Source organism: Myotis myotis, unplaced genomic scaffold, assembly GCF_014108235.1.
Source record: "Myotis myotis isolate mMyoMyo1 unplaced genomic scaffold, mMyoMyo1.p scaffold_m19_p_1, whole genome shotgun sequence".
Classification (NCBI taxonomy): Eukaryota; Metazoa; Chordata; class Mammalia; order Chiroptera; family Vespertilionidae; genus Myotis; species Myotis myotis.
This window is the reverse complement of record NW_023416313.1, coordinates 218862531-218879492: the sequence shown is the minus strand read 5'-3', so window position 1 is coordinate 218879492 and position 16962 is coordinate 218862531. Positions and strand designations below refer to the sequence as shown.

Below are 16962 nucleotides of genomic sequence, written 5' to 3'. Positions count from 1 at the left end.
TGATGAAGATTTTCTAAATATATTTTTATTGACTTTAGAGAGGAAGGGAGAGAGAGATAGAAACATCAATGATGAGAGAGAATCATTGATTGGCTGCCTCCCCTATGGGGATTGAGCCCACAACCCCGGGCATATGCCCTTGACTGGAATCAAACCTGGGACCCTTTGGTCTGCAGGCCGAAGCTCTATCCACTGAGCCAAACCAGCTAGGGCAAAAAATTTATGAAGATTTTGATAGGCAAGGAGGCCAGGGGAGCCTAGCACAGTTGCAAGCAGGAGCAGAGGCAGGACCATGAGGGCTGGGGGTGCTGGGGAAGATAAGAGGGATGTGGATGGAGCAGAAGCATCACTAAAAATAGCACATTAAGAAAATTATACACCACAACCAACTGGAATTTATTCCTGGAATTCAAAGATGGTTCAGCATATGAAAATACATTGATGAAATACACCACTTAACAGAATATGGGGAGTGGAGGAGCAAATGATTACTTCAATTGATGCCAAAAATCATCTGATAATATTTAACAACCCTTCATGATATAAACACTCAATAAACTAAGAATAGAAGGAAACTACCTCACCATAATAATGGCTATATGTAAAAAGCCTACAGCTAACATGCTTAATGATGAAAAACAAAGTTTTCCTCTAATATCAGGAACAAGGAAAGGATGACTGTTTTCACTACTTCTATTCAACTTAATACTTGAACTGCTAGCCATAGCAATTTGGTAAGAAAATTTTAAAAAAGGGAGGGAGCATCCAAGTTGGAAAGAAAGAAGTAAAGTTATCTCTGTTTGCAGACATCATCTTATATGTAGAAGACCCTAATGATTCCCTTAAACAAGCAAACAAACAAAAAAAAAACTGTTAGAATTAATCAATGGATTCAGCAAAGTTGCAAACATCAATACTCAAAAATAAGTTGTTTCTATAGACTAATAATGAACATTGGAAAAAGGAAATTAAGAAAACAATTCTATTTATAATAGCATCAAAAAATAAAATTAAAAACTTAACCAAGGAGGTACAAAACTTGTATTACTGGAAACTGCAAAACATTGCTACAAGACATTTCTTTACTGGTGTCTTCAGACACCAATAAATTAATAGACGTCCTGTGTTTGTGGATTGGAAGGCTTAATATTGTTCAGATGTCAAAACTACCCAAAGTAATGTACCAATTTAATGTAATCCTTATCAGAGTCTCAATGGCATTTTTTTTAAGAAATGGAAAAATGCATCTTAAAATTCATTTGAAATCTTAAGGGATCCTGAATAATTGAAGCAATCTTTAAAAAGACAATGTTGGAGGTCTTCCACTTCCCAACTTCAAAACATATTACAAAACTAGAGTAATCAAAACAGCATGGTACTGGCATAAAGACAGACATGCAGAATAGCAGAACAGAATAGAGAGCCCAGAAATAAACCCTCACACATATGGTCAAATGGTTTTCAACAAGGGTTCCAAGACCATTCATGGGGAAAGAACAGTTTCTTCCAGAAATGGTTTGGAAAAACTGAAAATGCAAAAGAATAAAGTTGGACCCTTCCCTTACACCATACACAAAAATTAACTCAAAGTGATCAAAGATCTAATAATGAGAGCTAAGACTATTAGCTCTTAGAGTAAAACACAGAGCTAAGACTATTAACACTTAGAGGAAAACAGAGAAAGAGCTTTATGACCTTAAATTTGTCAGTGATTTCTTATATACGACACCAAAAGCACAGGTAACAACAACAACAAAAAATGGATAACTTGGACTACATCAAAATTTAAAACTTCTTTGTATTAAAGGACACAATGGACAGAGTGAAAAGGCAACCTACGGGATGGGAGAAAATATTTGCAAAACAATATATATGGTAAGGGGTTCATATCCAGAATATTTAAGGGACTCCAACAACTCAACAACAAAACAACCTAATTAAAAGATTTTACTAGATATTTCTCCAAAGAGGATATGCAAACGGGCATCAAGCTTATGAAAAGATGCTCGGTAAGTGGCCTTGTTCTCCACCTCTTCCTTTTGGTTCTGCTGACGCTGCCCGGCTCTCGTCAGCCTCCGGCCCGCTCTCTCCTTGAGCCCGAGCACCATGCCTTCACGTAAATTGCAGAGTTCTGATGGAGAGATATTTGAAGTTGATGTTGAAATTGCCAAACAATCTGTGACTACCAAGGCCATGTTAGAAGATTTGGGAATGGATGATGAAGGCGATGATGACCCAGTTCCTCTACCAAATGTTAATGCAGCAATATTAAAAAAGGCCATTCGTTGGTGCACCCCCCCACAAGGGTGACCCTCCTCCTCCTGAGGATGAGAACAAAGAGAATCGAACAGATGATATTCCTGTTTTGGACCAAGAATTCCTCAAAGTTGGCCAAGGAACACTATTTGAACTAATTCTGGCTGCAAACTACTTAGACATCAAGGTTTGCTTGATGTTACATGCAAGACTGTTGCCAATATGATCAAGGGGAAAAGCCCTGAAGAGATTCGCAAGACCGTCAACGTAAAAAATGACTTTCCTGAAGAAGAGGAAGCCCAGGTACGCAAAGAGAACCCGTGGTGTGAAGGGAAGTGAAAAGCTGTGCCTGACACTGTAACACTGTAAGGACTGCTCCAAATACTAGCTGCACTGCTCTGTTTATAATTGTTACTATTAGGCAACCAGTAGACAAATGCAGCAGCAAATCAATTGTATTAGCAGAATATTGTCTTCATTGCATGTGTAGTTTGGGTACAGATTCCAAACCTATGGCTGAGTTTCTTCCAGTCTGATCAAAAGTATCTTTTTTCTTTGCTCTGAACAAAACTGAATTGTGGGTTCTCTATTAGAAGGAGGAGGAAGAGGAGGCAGGGGGGGGGGGGAGAAAAGATGTCAGCATTACTACTAATTAGGAAAATGCAAAGCAAACCATGATGAGATATCACCTCACACCAGTTAGGTTGCCTATTATCAAAAAGAACGAAAAAAATGCTAGAGAGGATGTGGGAACACTGGAACCCTGTGTACTGTTGGTGGGAATGTAAAACGGTGCAACCTCCGTGGTAAACAGTATGGCAGTTTCTCAAAAAGTTAAAAATAAAATGACCGTATGAGCCAGCAATTCCACTTCTGAGTATCTATCCAAAAGAACTAAGGGGTAGGGCCAGTGGCTCAATGGATAACCCTTCTGACTATGAATCAGAAGATTCCAGGTTCAACCCCTGGCTAGCTTGAGGTTTCCCTTTGCCATCTTTTCTGGGGAGATGGGGAGCTGTTATTGTATCCAAAGAATTGAAAGCAGGGTCTCAAAGAGATAGCTGCATACCCATGCCCCTAACAGCAGTATCCACAACAGCAAAAGGCTGGAAGCAATCCAAGTGTCCCCCAAGGGATGAACGAGTAAATAAAATGTGATCTATTTCTATGATGAACTATTATTCAGCTTTAAAAAAAAAAAAAAAAGGAAGTGGGTCAATCGGGGAAAAGGGAGACATATGTAATACTTCAAACAATAAAAGGGGGAAGAGAAGGAAATTCAGGCACATGTTACAACATGGATGCACCTTAAGAACATTATGCTATGCGAAACAAGCCAGTCACAAAAAGACAAATACTATAGGATTCCACTTTTATGAGGTAGCCCCAGGGGTCAAATTCAAAGAGACAGAAAGTAGAGTGGTGGGTGCCAGGGGCTTAGGAAGGGGAACATGGGAAGGCATTTCAGTTTCACACAATGAAAAATCTCTGGTTGTGAAAATGTGGATATACTTAACAGTATTGTACATTTTTTTAAAAAAATTTCTCTGTGAATAACATTTTCATGTGGATTTCAATCTATTGGAATTTTGGCACCAGACTCAACACCAGTCTATGCCAAAATTTTATTTTGTGTTTAGAAGCCCTAAACATAGTTTCCTTCAGGTTAAAAGGAAAACAAAACGAAACAGAAGCTTCTATAACAGAACCTCATTAGCTTGACACTGGGTATGTTGAGTGCAACTTGGTCCACGCCACCAGTGTCTCCTATAGGATTTCAGATAATGAAAGCAACCAGCCAATGACAAAGAATTTGAAACCTAGGTGAGATGTGAATTTGCAAAACCCTTTTCTTTGGTGTGACAAAGCACATTCCCTCCAGATATAGTTTCTGCTTCACTCTCATCAAAATCTATCAAAAGGCAGCTAGAGACTAATTCATTCTCTCTCCAGTAAAATTACTAGATTTTAATTTCTTAAATAGTGGACAGATCACGAGAATTCTCACTTCATATTACACAGTGCTCTAAGAGTATCATATTTTAAAAAGATATTAGCTTGTAAGAACATGTAATATGTAACTTTAAAATGCAATGGGTATTTAGTTTTAAAGCGTGCCTTTAACATTTATGTAAAATGTTTTTTGTACTTGTTCAATAGAAACTTATCTGGCTACTAGGTAAAGCTAACAATAAAACTATTGGTCTGCAATGTGTTAAAATATCAAGCTAGCAAGATTTTATTATATCAAATGTTTGTATAATTTCAATGTGAAAAAATTTTTACATACATTTGTTAAGGTCTCATTGTAATCAGAGGTGAATGAAGAAAGCCCATGTTCCAAATAAAACGAATCCCATGATTCTGATTCCCTTAGAACACTTTTAATGGAAAGAAATAAATGCAACAAGTTCTCAAAACCCTTAACAAGTGCATCTAGACAATCTTTTGGAGGCAAAGAATTCACAAGAAGTTATTTCCAAATCTAAAGACCAGAATGGGCTGGGCCAGCCCCTAAACACCTGTATTCAGTGGCCATCACCAGACTCATGAGTGTCTAACTATATTCAATGTGAAATAAAAGACACCCAAGTCTCCTGCCAAAATATAGGCTGACTTAGACGTACAATTTTAGTTTTCTTTTTAAATAAGACATTTCTTGAAGGAGGAGGGGGGGGGGAGGTGGAAGGGAATCAAGCTTGAGGCATAGCAACACTAATTTTAGCAAGATAGCAGCCAAAACCTATATGTCCAAATGTAAAAGGCATTAAAGAATAAGCCATAGTATTAGGGAAAATCCACACTGAACAAAATATACAGTATATGTCTAAACATTTTGAAATTGTTGAAATTGTAATTTAAACCATAAAAGCTGTAAAATTATGCTGTTTTTTTGCTAGACATTAAGTGCACCTTTTTCTTCTTCCCCCAAATAAAATCATAGAACTTACTATTTAATCATACCTCAAAGCTTGAGCTTTCTGTCAGCACAAAGCAACAGCTACATAGACATAAAATGCTTATCTCTCTATATAAAAGCCTAATATGCAAATTGTCCCCTCAGGAGTGCCACCGGGAGACCGGGAGTTCGATTGACCACTATGATGTGCACTGACCACCAGGGGGCGGCACAAAACAAAAGACAGCCTGAGCCGGTGGCCGGTGGCTGGCAGCCAGGGGAGGGAGGCCCCAGCTGGCAGCCCAAAGACCCTGATCGGCCCTGATCGCTGACCAGGCCTAGGGACCCTACCTGTGCATGAATTTCATGCACTGGGCCTCTAGTTTGTTAATAATTCTCCTGGCTTATCCAACTTGTAATGCAAATGACTTCAAAGACTACAATTTGGGGCAAGGGTATGTAAACTGGAAAAAAAAATTCAAGTTTCAAAACTTGCTCTTAAAATTATTTATAGGACACTCAGGTCATTTTTACTCTTCTATAATAATAAAAGCATAATATGCTAATTAGACTGGACATCCTTCTGGACAACCTTCTGGACGAAGCTGGGGCTGCGAGGGCCGAGGTGGCCACCGCCATGGTGGGGGCCAAAGCAGAGGCCGGCAGCCGCAGCAGCGGCCAAGCCCCTTGCATGAATTTCGTGCATCAGGCCTCTAGTAGTAAAATAAAGGTATTGCACTGTCCACCTTGGCATGGTAAGAATGTACATTACCAGATGCCAATTTGAGGGACTAGAGATAAGACTTAAAAAGTACTATATATACTTTTTAAGCCATTTCTTAATGGCTGAATAAGGTAATCCTATATAATAAAAGGCTAATATGCAAATAGAATGGCAGAACAACCAAACAATTGGTTACTATGACATGTGCTGACCAACAGGGGGCATGCGCAGAACATGGCGGCCATTGGCCACAGTGGGATGGTGGAGCAGGTGAGCAGGGGCACCAGACCAAGACAGGGTGCCAGTCGATGTCATCTGGGTGAGCCTCTCGTGGTTACTGAAAATTCTTTGCTCCCACACACCGCAGTCCCACCTGGCACTCACACCTGCTGCCGACGCCAACCCCGCTCGCACCCGCTGCCGGTGCCTGGCACCAGTCCCAATCACTCGGCACCATCAGTGGGTGCGAGTGGCAGCTGCCAGCCCCCATTGCTCCTGAGGGCTTCTCCACCTCCCCCTGCTCCTGAGGGGTGATCGGGGCAGCAGCCACCGCTCACACCCGCTGCTGGCACCAGCCCCAATTGCTCTGTGCCGTCAGAGCGTGGGAGCGGCAGCAGCGGGAGCTGGGCTGCCAGCAGACAGGGGACCAGGGGCTGTGGCAGGAGGGACTGGGCGGGGTCAAGGAGGATGGGTTGAGACCAGCCCCTGTGCCTACCACAGCCTCATGGCCCTAGTCTATATACATAAAAGCCTAAACAACCATCTGACCATTCAACCACCCCACTGGTAGCTATGATGCACAATGACCACCAGGGGGCAGACGCTCAACCCACGAGCTGTCAAGCTGCAGTGACTTGGCAGCTGCGGTTCTCTAGGTGATGCACCTGGAACCAGAAAGGAGGGAGCCTGATTCTAGGGTGCATCACCCAAGAACCACCCTCTCGCAATCCACGACCCCTCGGGGATGTCAGAGAGCTAGTTTCGGCCTGAATCCCACAGGCCAGGCCAAGGGACCTCTAGTTAAAAATAAGTTTATGCTCACATTCTGCTAAAGACCTGTTTATAGCCTCAGCACCTAATAGTGTCTAACCAGCTCCAAGAATCCCTATCAGGTTAAATGATGGTACAGTGTTTTTAAAAGGATCCAATTGCCCTGACTGGTTTGGCTCAGTGGATAGAGCATGGGCCTGTGGACTGAAGGGTCCCAGGTTCGATTCCAGTCAAGGGCATGTACCTTGGTTGCTGGCACATACCCAGTAGGGAGTGTGCAGGAGGCAGCTGATTGATGTTTCTCTCTCATTGATGTTTCTAACTCTCTATTCCTCACCCTTCTTCTCTGTAAAAAATCAATAAAATATATTTTTTTAAAAAAGGAGCCAATTGCTTCCTTCAGCAGCTAAAGTCATTCAGAACCAAAAAATTTAAGAATGACCAAAATCAAATCTTTGTTTTTATAACTGTATAAATGTGATCCAAATGTGTCCACCACTAACTTTTCGAAAAGAAATATGCTATAAATAAGCAAACTACATCTGTTCACTGATGTGTGTATGGACTCCCGAGGTGTCTCATTGGGGCTTAATTACAACAGAACACTCCCAGCAATACGTTTTGAGCAGAAAGTGTAGCATGATGTTAAGCCATTTTAGCTTTTGCACATACATGCTGCACCTCTGGCTGATGGTGCAGAAAGATTCTCAGCATAACAGATAAGGTGGGTTGCACCACCCCTTTAAATGGCCTCAATATCAATGCCAGCGTCCTTGTCATCGGACTTCGCAGCTGCAACTTTCAGTACACTGGCAGTCTTCGAATACACCACCTCCATAACTCTCATCTTCATCTTCTTCTTCACCACCAGAGGTTCCTCCTCAGCTTCCTTCAACCACTTTACAAATGGTTCTGCTTTGACACGACTCTCTTTGGCGAGTTCTTTTGAAACATATTTCTTTGAGGCCTTTTCTGACCAGCTGATGATGACCTCTCCCTCCAAAAGGTCTGCGTCATACACTTCCTTCAAGATATGTGGAATCTTGGAGAGGAGCTGAGCTTGATGCACTGCTGCCACACACTCCGAACCACGAAGAAGGTAATGTTGAGCTTTTCTATTGTTGTGACAAAATCGTAGGAAATGGTGCCTGTATTTTTTAATCTGTTCTCTAATCTCATTAGAAAGAACTACAGTCAAAACAAGACGTCCCATAGCTTTTATATCCAGTCTTTCTGCTTCGGCAACAATTTCTTTATCCGATGAGTCGATAATACCCTCTTCTTTCCTTTTCTTAACAAAATCAAACAGGATATTGACCCATTCTTCAACTGTTCTTTCCAAATCATCAGAGTGTTAGAACGTTTGCATGGCCACTGATTTCATCCATTCTGTGCCTCTGAGCTTCCTCAGTGGTATCCTCCCCCCAGTCATTATCCTCTTCTTCTTCCACAGCATGTGGAGGAGGACTGATTTCATTTGATGGTGGTGGTGATGGTGGTGGTGGTGTCTCTCTGCTGGGCACAGAGCCGTTTTCCTTATCTTTGCCCTTCCTATTTTTCTTTTTCTTTCTTTCCTGTATTACTGTCACTGTTCTCAGGTGGGTTTTTGAGAATGAATGTGTGGAGTTTATGATGTGTGTCAAGCATGCCTCGATAACCACAGGCTTTACAATTGGCTATTGTTTGCTTCTTTGGTTTGACATGCAGCTCTGTCTCAGGATTCTCACACTCGGGACAAAGAATAAATTTTTTAATGAATCCATCCAACATGCCTTGCCGCCTATTCACCTCAGGAGATCCATTGACAATGTAACGGTCATTCTTAACATCAAACTGGGCCTGTGCTCCCAGCTCACAACCAAAATATTTGGTGGGATATGTTGGAGGCTGGTTAAGCACTTTTGCAACATCAACTATCTCTATTATAAAAGGCGGGTGGCCGTAACGCCATAATGCTGGTCACCAAACGACCAGTCACCAGGAGGTGCATTGATGGGTCTTGCAGTGCAGTGGGTCTCGATCTCGCGGTGCAGCGGGAGTCAGTCTGGGTCTCGCACAATTTCACATGCTGGGCCTCTAGTGTTGACTATAACTGTCTTGATTCCATTTCCTTTGCCCTCAATGAGACGGGGCATGTTGTAGCGATAGAACTGGCCTGACACACTGTGGTTGACGTTGACAGACATTGTGGCTTATTGGTGGCTTTATCAATAAGATGACGAGATCTTTTATTGCAACTTTTTGGTACCTTCCGTCTGGAGAAGAAGGGATGACATAAACAACTGCAAGAGTTCTCGGTCTCTGACATGAAAAAGTTTTCGCCACTGAGGCTGTCAGCTCCTTGCTTGTATGCGATATTCCCCCAATACAGGTACCAATGGCTGTGCAACAGCTCGTTTTCCTTGAATAAAGACATAAACCCAACGCTGCTCGCCCGGGACTGGGATGAAGTGAGGCAAGGATGACCCGGAGTCCGAGGAGGGGCAGCGGAGGAGCGCAGCGAGCAGTGGCCAAGCAGTGGCAGGGACAGTGGGGAGGGGCTGCCCCAGCGACATCCTGGGTCCACACCCGTCAGTGCCAAGGGCCTGGCGACTTAGCACGGAGAGATGGCGCCCTGAGCCACGACTGATGGGCGCCTTCCCCACCAGCCAGCGGCAGGCCCTTGGGGGTCCAGGAGGTGGGGAGGGGGCACAGAGCCATCACCGAACTACATTTTTAAATAGTTAGCAATGGTATTTTTTTATGTTGTGTGTATTTTACCACCTATCATAACATAAACATTTGTTTAGCCCTGATCAGTGTGGCTCAGTTGCTTGGGCATCGTCCCAGGCACCAAAATCTCACTGGTTCAATTCTCAGTCAGGGTGTGTGCAGGAGGCAGCCAATCAATGTTTCTCTCTCTGTCTCCTTCTCCTTCCTCTCTCTCTCTAAAATCAACAAACAACTTAAAAAAAATTAGTAACATAAAGAAGTTGTTTTTTAAAAAGGTGGTCTTGGCCCTAACTGGTTTGGCTCAGTGGATAGAGTGTCAGCCTGCAGACTGAAGGGTCCCAGATTCAATTCCGGTCAAGGGCATGTACCTTGGTTGCAGGCACATCCCCAATAAGGGGTGTGCAGGAGGCAGCTGATCGATGTTTCTCTCTCATCGATGTTTCTAACTCTCTATCCCTCTCCCTTCCTCTCTGTAAAAAATCAATAAAATATATTTTAAAAAATAAAAAATAAAAAGGTGGTCTTGTTCCCTTGCAGTTATAACTTGGGTGGCAGTTCCTGCAAAAGGCGGTCTTTCCCATCTCCCAGGACAGACATGATCTGATTATCTGGGAGGGGATTTCGCTCACTGGAGCGGGGACCACAGAGTTCCGTCCAGATGGACAATTCGGGGACCGCAGAATTCTGCCCAGATGGACAAGTCCTTCTTAAAGGAAGTCTGCAGACACAGCTCTGGCCTCACACCCACTCTCCTCTGCAGTGCTCACAGTCACACAGAGCGGGCAGGGTGGTGTGTCACAGCGTTTTGCATGGGTTTAGAACCGGGCTGCTCCACTCGGCACTGCTGATACCCAGACAGGAGGATTCTTTGTCATGGAGCTGTCCTGTGCACTGCAGGGTGTTTAGCAGATCTAACCTCTAGATGCCAGTAGCACCCCCGCCCCCCAGCTGTGACAACCAAAATGTCTGCCGGGTGTCCCCTGGGAGAAAGCATCGCCCCCATTTGAGACCATTGATTTACAGGGCCAAGGCCACAGAGACTCCCATTCTTCCCCCATACAGATTTATCCTCCATTTAAGGTCCCCTGAGAGCCACCGCCACCCTTCTTGTCCCTGCTCCATACCCTGGAGCAGAGCATCCAGGGAACATCACTGGCCTCCTGGCCCTCTGGCTCCAGGTGGCTGGGCCAGTGAGAGGCACAGGTGAGAGAGGAGAAGGGGAGAAAGGCCAGAGTATTTCCCTTCCCTCCCTCTCTCCTTCCTCCCTGCGCACTGGGTCCTGATGGCGACTCAGCCAGGTTCTGGGAGCACCAATGCCTCCCTCTGCCCAGTTAGGCAGAGGAATGGGGCCAGCTCCCAGGCCGTAAGCCCCAGTGTGCTGTACCCTCTGCAGTCATTTGCTTGACCCTGCATACCTCTGCGCATTGATTTGTCATTAATTTACTTCCAGTTAGACCTTCTTGACTGGGTCATCTATTTCCTGACTGTTAAAACCAATAACCCCAAGGACTTATATGCATGCATATAAGCATAACCAATGGACACAAGACACTGGGGGGGCGTGGAGTAAGGGCATGTGCTGGGGGGTAGGGGAGACCGGGGGGAGGTCAATGGGGGGAAAAAAAAGGAGACATATGTACTACTATTTATAATACTTTAAACAAGAAAATAAAAAACAAACAAACAAATAAATAAATAAAACCAATAACCCCAAACTTAGGACAAGAACTCAAACTCAACACCTAGCAGGCTGCAGCTGTGTGTCCAGGCCTTGTTTCCAGCAAGTTTTCTGCCACCTGCCACCGAGGAATGTGCCCTCCCCCCTCAGAAACCTCCTGACCCTGGGTCGCTAATGCTCTTATGCTATGTGCCTCCCCACCTCATCCTGCCTTATCCCTGGCCCTGGACATAGGGACTTGGGAGGAAAAGGAAGTAGTTGTACTTCACCCTGTACACATGGACAGGGGATTATATTCTGTGCTGCTTCTCATTTTCTTCAATTCTTGGATATAAAACTTATTCAAATGTTTTTAAAACATTTTTTAGAACTTCCATAGGTTGTTTTAGAACAATCTATGACATTTCCATTTTAGAGCCTTCATTTGGTTTTCGTAGAGAAAGTACTCCAGGCATGAGCTGCGGCGTTGGTGGAGTTTATTCCCAATTGGCAGGGGCTGGTGGCATTTCTCAAAGCTCTTCGAGGGCCAGGCAGGAGGCTTTCCTTCATCTAATAGAGCTCTCTGGGTGCCCTTGGGCCTTGAGGTGGTGACTTTTGGGTGTTTCCTCAAAAGTGAATAGCACCTCGCATCAAATCTTTGTCCACTGATGGGCCATGAAATGCACTGAGCACTTGCCGTGAGCCAGGCACTGTGGTCAGCACCCTTCACATGGACAGTTCTATTGGCATGTGGCAGACACAACTCAACTCAACTTGTCCCAGAAGTTGACATTTCCTCCAAAACTTGCTGTCTGCTTGAATCCCTTTGTCATCAGTTTGTTGCCCAAACCACAAACATGGGCATTAGCTTTTTATCCTGCATTCTGGCTCTCTCCCGCCCGAGCAAGTCTCCCTCCTGGGCATTTGTGATCCTCCCTCTTCTTACAGCCAGAGTTGCCTCTCACACACACACCGGGACCATAACCAGACCCTGGTTCTCTCCTGGCCTCCTACCTTCATCCCGAATCCCCGCATTCCTGCCACAGATGTCTTCTAATGTGCAAATGTGAGTATGTCACTCCCAGTTTAATATCCTTCAATTACCCCGAATTACATTCAAAAAGAAGTCCAACTCCTTGGTAAGGCCTCCTAGAGTCTTAATCAGGAGCCTTTGTTCCTTCATTCTAACCTCCAGCCGTAACAAAACGCTCTTTCATGCTTCCAAGCCAGACCACCCTCACCCCAGTCCTCGGCGACTTACCACGTCATGTTCTTCTGATTGCTTGTTTTCTTGTTTCCTTCCACCCCAAGGATGTGGAATGCTTAAGGATAAGGGTAGTGCCTTGTTCACCACGGGATCCCTTGCACCGTGCTTTGCACATTGTGGGCATCCAACAAATGTCTGAGAAGAAGGAAGGAAGGAAGGAAGGGAGGGAGGGAGGGAGGAGGGAGGGAGGGAGGGAGGGAGGGAGGAGGAAGGAAGGAAGGAAGGAAGGAAGGAAGGAAGGAAGGAAGGAAGGAAGGAAGGAAGGGCTGCATCAGGGGCTGTGATGCAAGAGTATTAGAGGCATGGACTTGTCTCTGAGAAGCTCCCAGCCCCCTTAGAGCTTTGTGATCATAGTTGTAGAACTACTTCTTTTTTATATGGATTTATACTGGGTTTATCATATTGATAGCATGCATCTTATTTTTAAATGAAATATTATTAACGAGGGCATTGCTCTGCATGTCCTATTTTTTAACTACTTGTTTAGGAGAAACTATTAACCCACTTAAAAGACTAATCAAAACCCATTTCTTCTGCACATATAGCTGTTCGAGGTTGTGCAGTTTACCGGCAATTATTCCTCTGAAAGCCCACATTTAGACACCTGCAGGCAGAACTTTTACTTTCAGGACCTCCTACGCCACTCCTCACTTTAGGTCTCCTCCCCCGCCACCCCCCCCAGCCCCGCCCCTTTTCTGCCTTTTAGCTTTCCCATCGCAGAGCAGCATAGAATAACCCAAAATGCTTTGCCTGGCAACTTTCAATAAAAAGCGAAAACCGGGACCTAAGAGAACGCAATGATTTTCCAAGTGCCCAGCTAAGACCCGGCTCCTTAATCATCGCGGGTGATGCTCCAATGCTTCTCAGAAGTGAAATCCGTTCACTGCTAGATCTTACTGTCTCGTGTGTTTCCTCAATCGCGATGCCTGTCATCAGGTCTCCAATAGGTTTGGCACTGGACAGAACGTGGAGGTAAATAGGACGCACAGCATAGTAAACTCATCTCCTCAGTTATTAGCTTAGTAACAGAATCTTGTGACTAGTGGTCATAATACAGAGGTTTCCTCGAATGGCTTTTGGTCAAGCCCGTTAAAGAATAAAATAAAAGCCCACTGGCGCTGCTGGAGCCTTGTGTGTGTTGGGGGGGGGGGGGGGGCATCGGTGGGCGGGGCCTAGGCTGGAGGGGGCGGGACCGGGGCTGGTAGGCGTGGCTGCCTCTGGAGGAGGCGGAGCGGATACCGGTGGGCGGGGCCTAACGGGACCCGCGAAACCGCCGCTCCAGCGACTTCCGGGCCTCCCTGCCGCCCGGTGCACTCGCGCGGGCGCCTTCGAGTGCGGCGAGCACCACAGCGAGGGGGCGAGGCCAGGAGGCCGCTGTTCGCGCCGGTCCGCGCCCCGCCGACCGCGCTAGTTGTTGCCATCCGTTTCAAACGTGCTCTTTCCACGCCTTATTTGCCCCCCTGCTCTCTCCGTCCCGCACCTCCACCGTGAGCACCGGTCCGTCCCTGCAGCCGCAGCCCCACGCCCCCTCCTCTAACTCGGGTCGGCTCTCCGGGCCGGAACCTCGCTGCTGCCGCCGCCGCCACCGGGCCTGAGACTGACGTGAGCCGGAGCGCGACAGTGAAGAATGAGACGAGGCCCCGCTCAAGGAGCAGAGATGCGGGAGAGCGTTAGGGCACGTGAGGGCGCCTCGGCCAATGGTCGGCCGCCTAGCGGGAGGGGGCGTGGCCTGGGCAGGGCGGGGTGGGCGGCCCGGGATCCACGGGCTGGGAAGGGGCGGGGCGGCCCGGGGGAGGGGAGGGGCGGGGCGGCCCGGGGAAGGGGCGGAGAGACGCCGCCGCCGCCGCCGCCGCGGCTGCCGCAGCCTCTGGGAGCCTGGAAAAGGGGAAGCGGGAGCGAGCGAACGGCTCAGTCCCCGGGGCGGCGGCGGCGGCGGCGGCGGCCGGGAGGGCGCGACGGCCGGGGTGGGGGCGCTACTGCTGCTGAGGGGCCGGCAGCAGGAGCGGCGGTGGCGGCGGCGGCCCGCACCAGCCATGCCGAATAAAAACAAGAAGGAGAAAGTGAGTCGGGGCCCGGGTCACGGGACGGGCCGGCGGGAAGGGGAAGGGGCCGCGCGGAGGGCGGCAGGGAGCTGCCCGGGAGCGGGGCGCGGCGGGGCTCGGGGTCCTGCGCCTGGGATCCCCGACGCCGGAGTCCTGAGGGCTCTGAGGGCGCCGCTCTGCCCGCTCCCGGGGCGGGGGCGGGGGCGGGTCGCGCCGGGGCGGGGGGTCCTGACGGCCGGCGTGGGCACCCGGGGCGGCGCGCGCGGTGGGCGTGAGGGGGCAGGTGCGATCGCGGAGGTGGTTGACCCAGCCTCGCGTACCTGGAAATGGGGTTTCGGGGTGCGGGCTGCGGGCGCCCGTGAGGGGCCCCGGCCGAGGCGAAGGGGAGCGAGCGGACCCCGGTTAGTGCTGCGGAAGAGCGGTCTGCTCTCCGGAGGGCCGCCCTGGACCCCGAAATGCTGTCATGATCGGGGTGGCGGCGGGGACGGCCGTGAGCGGGTGTGGGTGCTGCGTGTGCGTGGGGGTGGCGGGGTGCTTCTGCTTCAGGTGGAGCTCTAGCGTTTCGGTGTCACCCCAGAAATGCCCGCTCCCGGGGCTTCGCTGGGAGGGAGGAACGGGATGAGATGGGGATCTTTTCAAAATGCCGACAGCGCTGTGTACATGTGGGTTTACCTGTTTCCGCTTAAAGTTTTCAACCCAAGTACGTACAACGAGGGGGGGGGGGAGGGGGCTCGCAATACTGTATTTCTAATTAAACAGTGTGCTGGAGGATTTCTGGATGGTGTTGATTGAACCCATTGTCATTGGATGAGTCCGTTTTTAAACTGCGTTTTGATTTATCTGTTGTTCAGCCGTCCCAAACTCGGAGAAGCCTAATTAATTCTGCTTGACGTTTCCCAGGAAGTACCAAAAGCAGGAAAAAGTGGAAGAGGTTCAAAAGAAGCACAAGACACCATAGAACCAGAGGTAACTATTCTCAGATGCTCACTTTCTGCTTTTTCGTGAACAGCTTTGAGCTTAGGCTTGAAAAGCCGAGGCTGAGAAAACGTAGGGTTTCCTAACGTTCCCCTATGTGAGATTTTTTTTTTTCTAGTGTCTTTCATCACCCTCGTTTTAAGTTACTTTGGTTTTTATTATTCTACGCTGGGTCAGTAAGGCTGCTTCTATGACAGTGGGGCGAATTGGTGCTGCTAGTATTTTCAGCTTCGTTCCCCCCACCTCAAGCCTGGGAGCTATCCAGTGGAGACTGGTGTCATGGCCTCTCTCCCGCCCGCCTGGGGTTGTTCGTGTTCCTTTCAGCTTTCATCCTGCCCCTTCCTTTGCAGGTGCCAGGCCCCTCTCTCAGCAGCTCCTTCTCCTTCCACCGCCTTCTGTGCCGGATGCTGCTGGTTCCCTGGGCCGGCTCTTTGATGTCTGATCCCCTTAGTCTCTTTCCCCAATAGTGTTGCTATATTTTGGTTTATCTGGTTTGGGTATCTATACTAATAAAAGAGTTATATGCTAATTAGACCGGGAGACCTTCTGGACATCCTTCCAGACAAAGCCATGGTGGTGGGGCCGAGCAGAGGCAGTTGGGGGCAACCATGCCGGCAGGGGTGGGGGCAGTTGGGGGCAAGCTGGCTGGTGGGGGGATGGGGGGGCAGTTGGAGGTGATCAGGCCTGCAGGCAGAGTGGTTAGGGGTGATCAGGCAGTCAGGCAAGTGAGCAGTTCAGAGCTGGACATCCCCCAAGGGGTCCCAGATTGGAGAGGGTGCAGGCTGGGCTGAGGGACAACCCCCCCCCACCCCCCCGCCCTGCATGAATTTTGTGCACCGGGCCACTAGTATTTATATAGTCTTCTATCTTTCATATTTTCTTTCTGTCTGTATTGGCCAATTCTGACTTCTTTTGCTTCCTGACTTTGGGATCATTGTGGAACAGCTGAAATGCCCGGAGAAGGCTGTGTCTACCCAGCGAAGTCAATGTAGTCCCTGACACAGTTGTGCTTTGAGAGCATTTGCAGAGCCAGCCCCCAGCGTTGCCTTTTCTTCCTTGTGACTAGGCTCAGGGTCCAAGGAGCTGTCTGGAGCCAGGCAGAGCTAATAGGCCCTTTTGAATCATTGGGAGCAGAGAAGCTGCTTGATGCAGTGGCCTGGTTCTCCTCCAGAGCCGGATCCTGGAGGTCTCTGGTCTCATCACAGATGGCAGTAATTTGCCAGTGTCAGACCCCTTCCTGTAAGCCAAATTAGAGTGAGTTCAATTCTGCGTGGCCATTATTTGCAGTATCCTTTCTTTGAGCCCCAGGTTATCTTGGATGTATTCTAAGCATTCAGCAGGTGGTTTATTCAGCAAATCTTTTGCCCTCTCCAAATCAAAACACAGAAATCCTAAAGATTCCTTAACTATCTGTAGTTAGGGATTGTCTGTGCCAGTCTT

The 16962-nt window shown here is 47.7% G+C and overlaps 1 protein-coding gene and 2 pseudogenes across 7 annotated transcripts in view; 2 read left to right on the top strand and 1 right to left on the bottom strand.

The window, feature by feature from the left end:
- The first annotated feature begins 2042 nt into the window (after window positions 1-2042).
- LOC118664909 lies at window positions 2043-2595 on the top strand (annotated as a pseudogene).
- Window positions 2596-7611: 5016 nt separating this feature from the next.
- Window positions 7612-9055, bottom strand: LOC118664905 (annotated as a pseudogene).
- Window positions 9056-14406: 5351 nt separating this feature from the next.
- PPP2R5C (protein phosphatase 2 regulatory subunit B'gamma) overlaps window positions 14407-16962 on the top strand; it is a 139958-nt gene continuing 137402 nt past the window's right edge. For 4 of the 7 annotated variants that reach the window (XM_036316715.1, XM_036316669.1, XM_036316728.1 and 1 more), the window contains exons 1-2: window positions 14407-14565; window positions 15448-15513. In XM_036316715.1, coding sequence (XP_036172608.1) covers window positions 14539-14565; window positions 15448-15513 — 93 coding nt within the window. In that variant the 5' untranslated portion in view covers window positions 14407-14538. Of the gene's footprint in view, window positions 14566-15398; window positions 15514-16962 lie in introns of those variants that run through there. The other 3 variants (XM_036316678.1, XM_036316686.1, XM_036316778.1) reach the window with 3 other exon arrangements.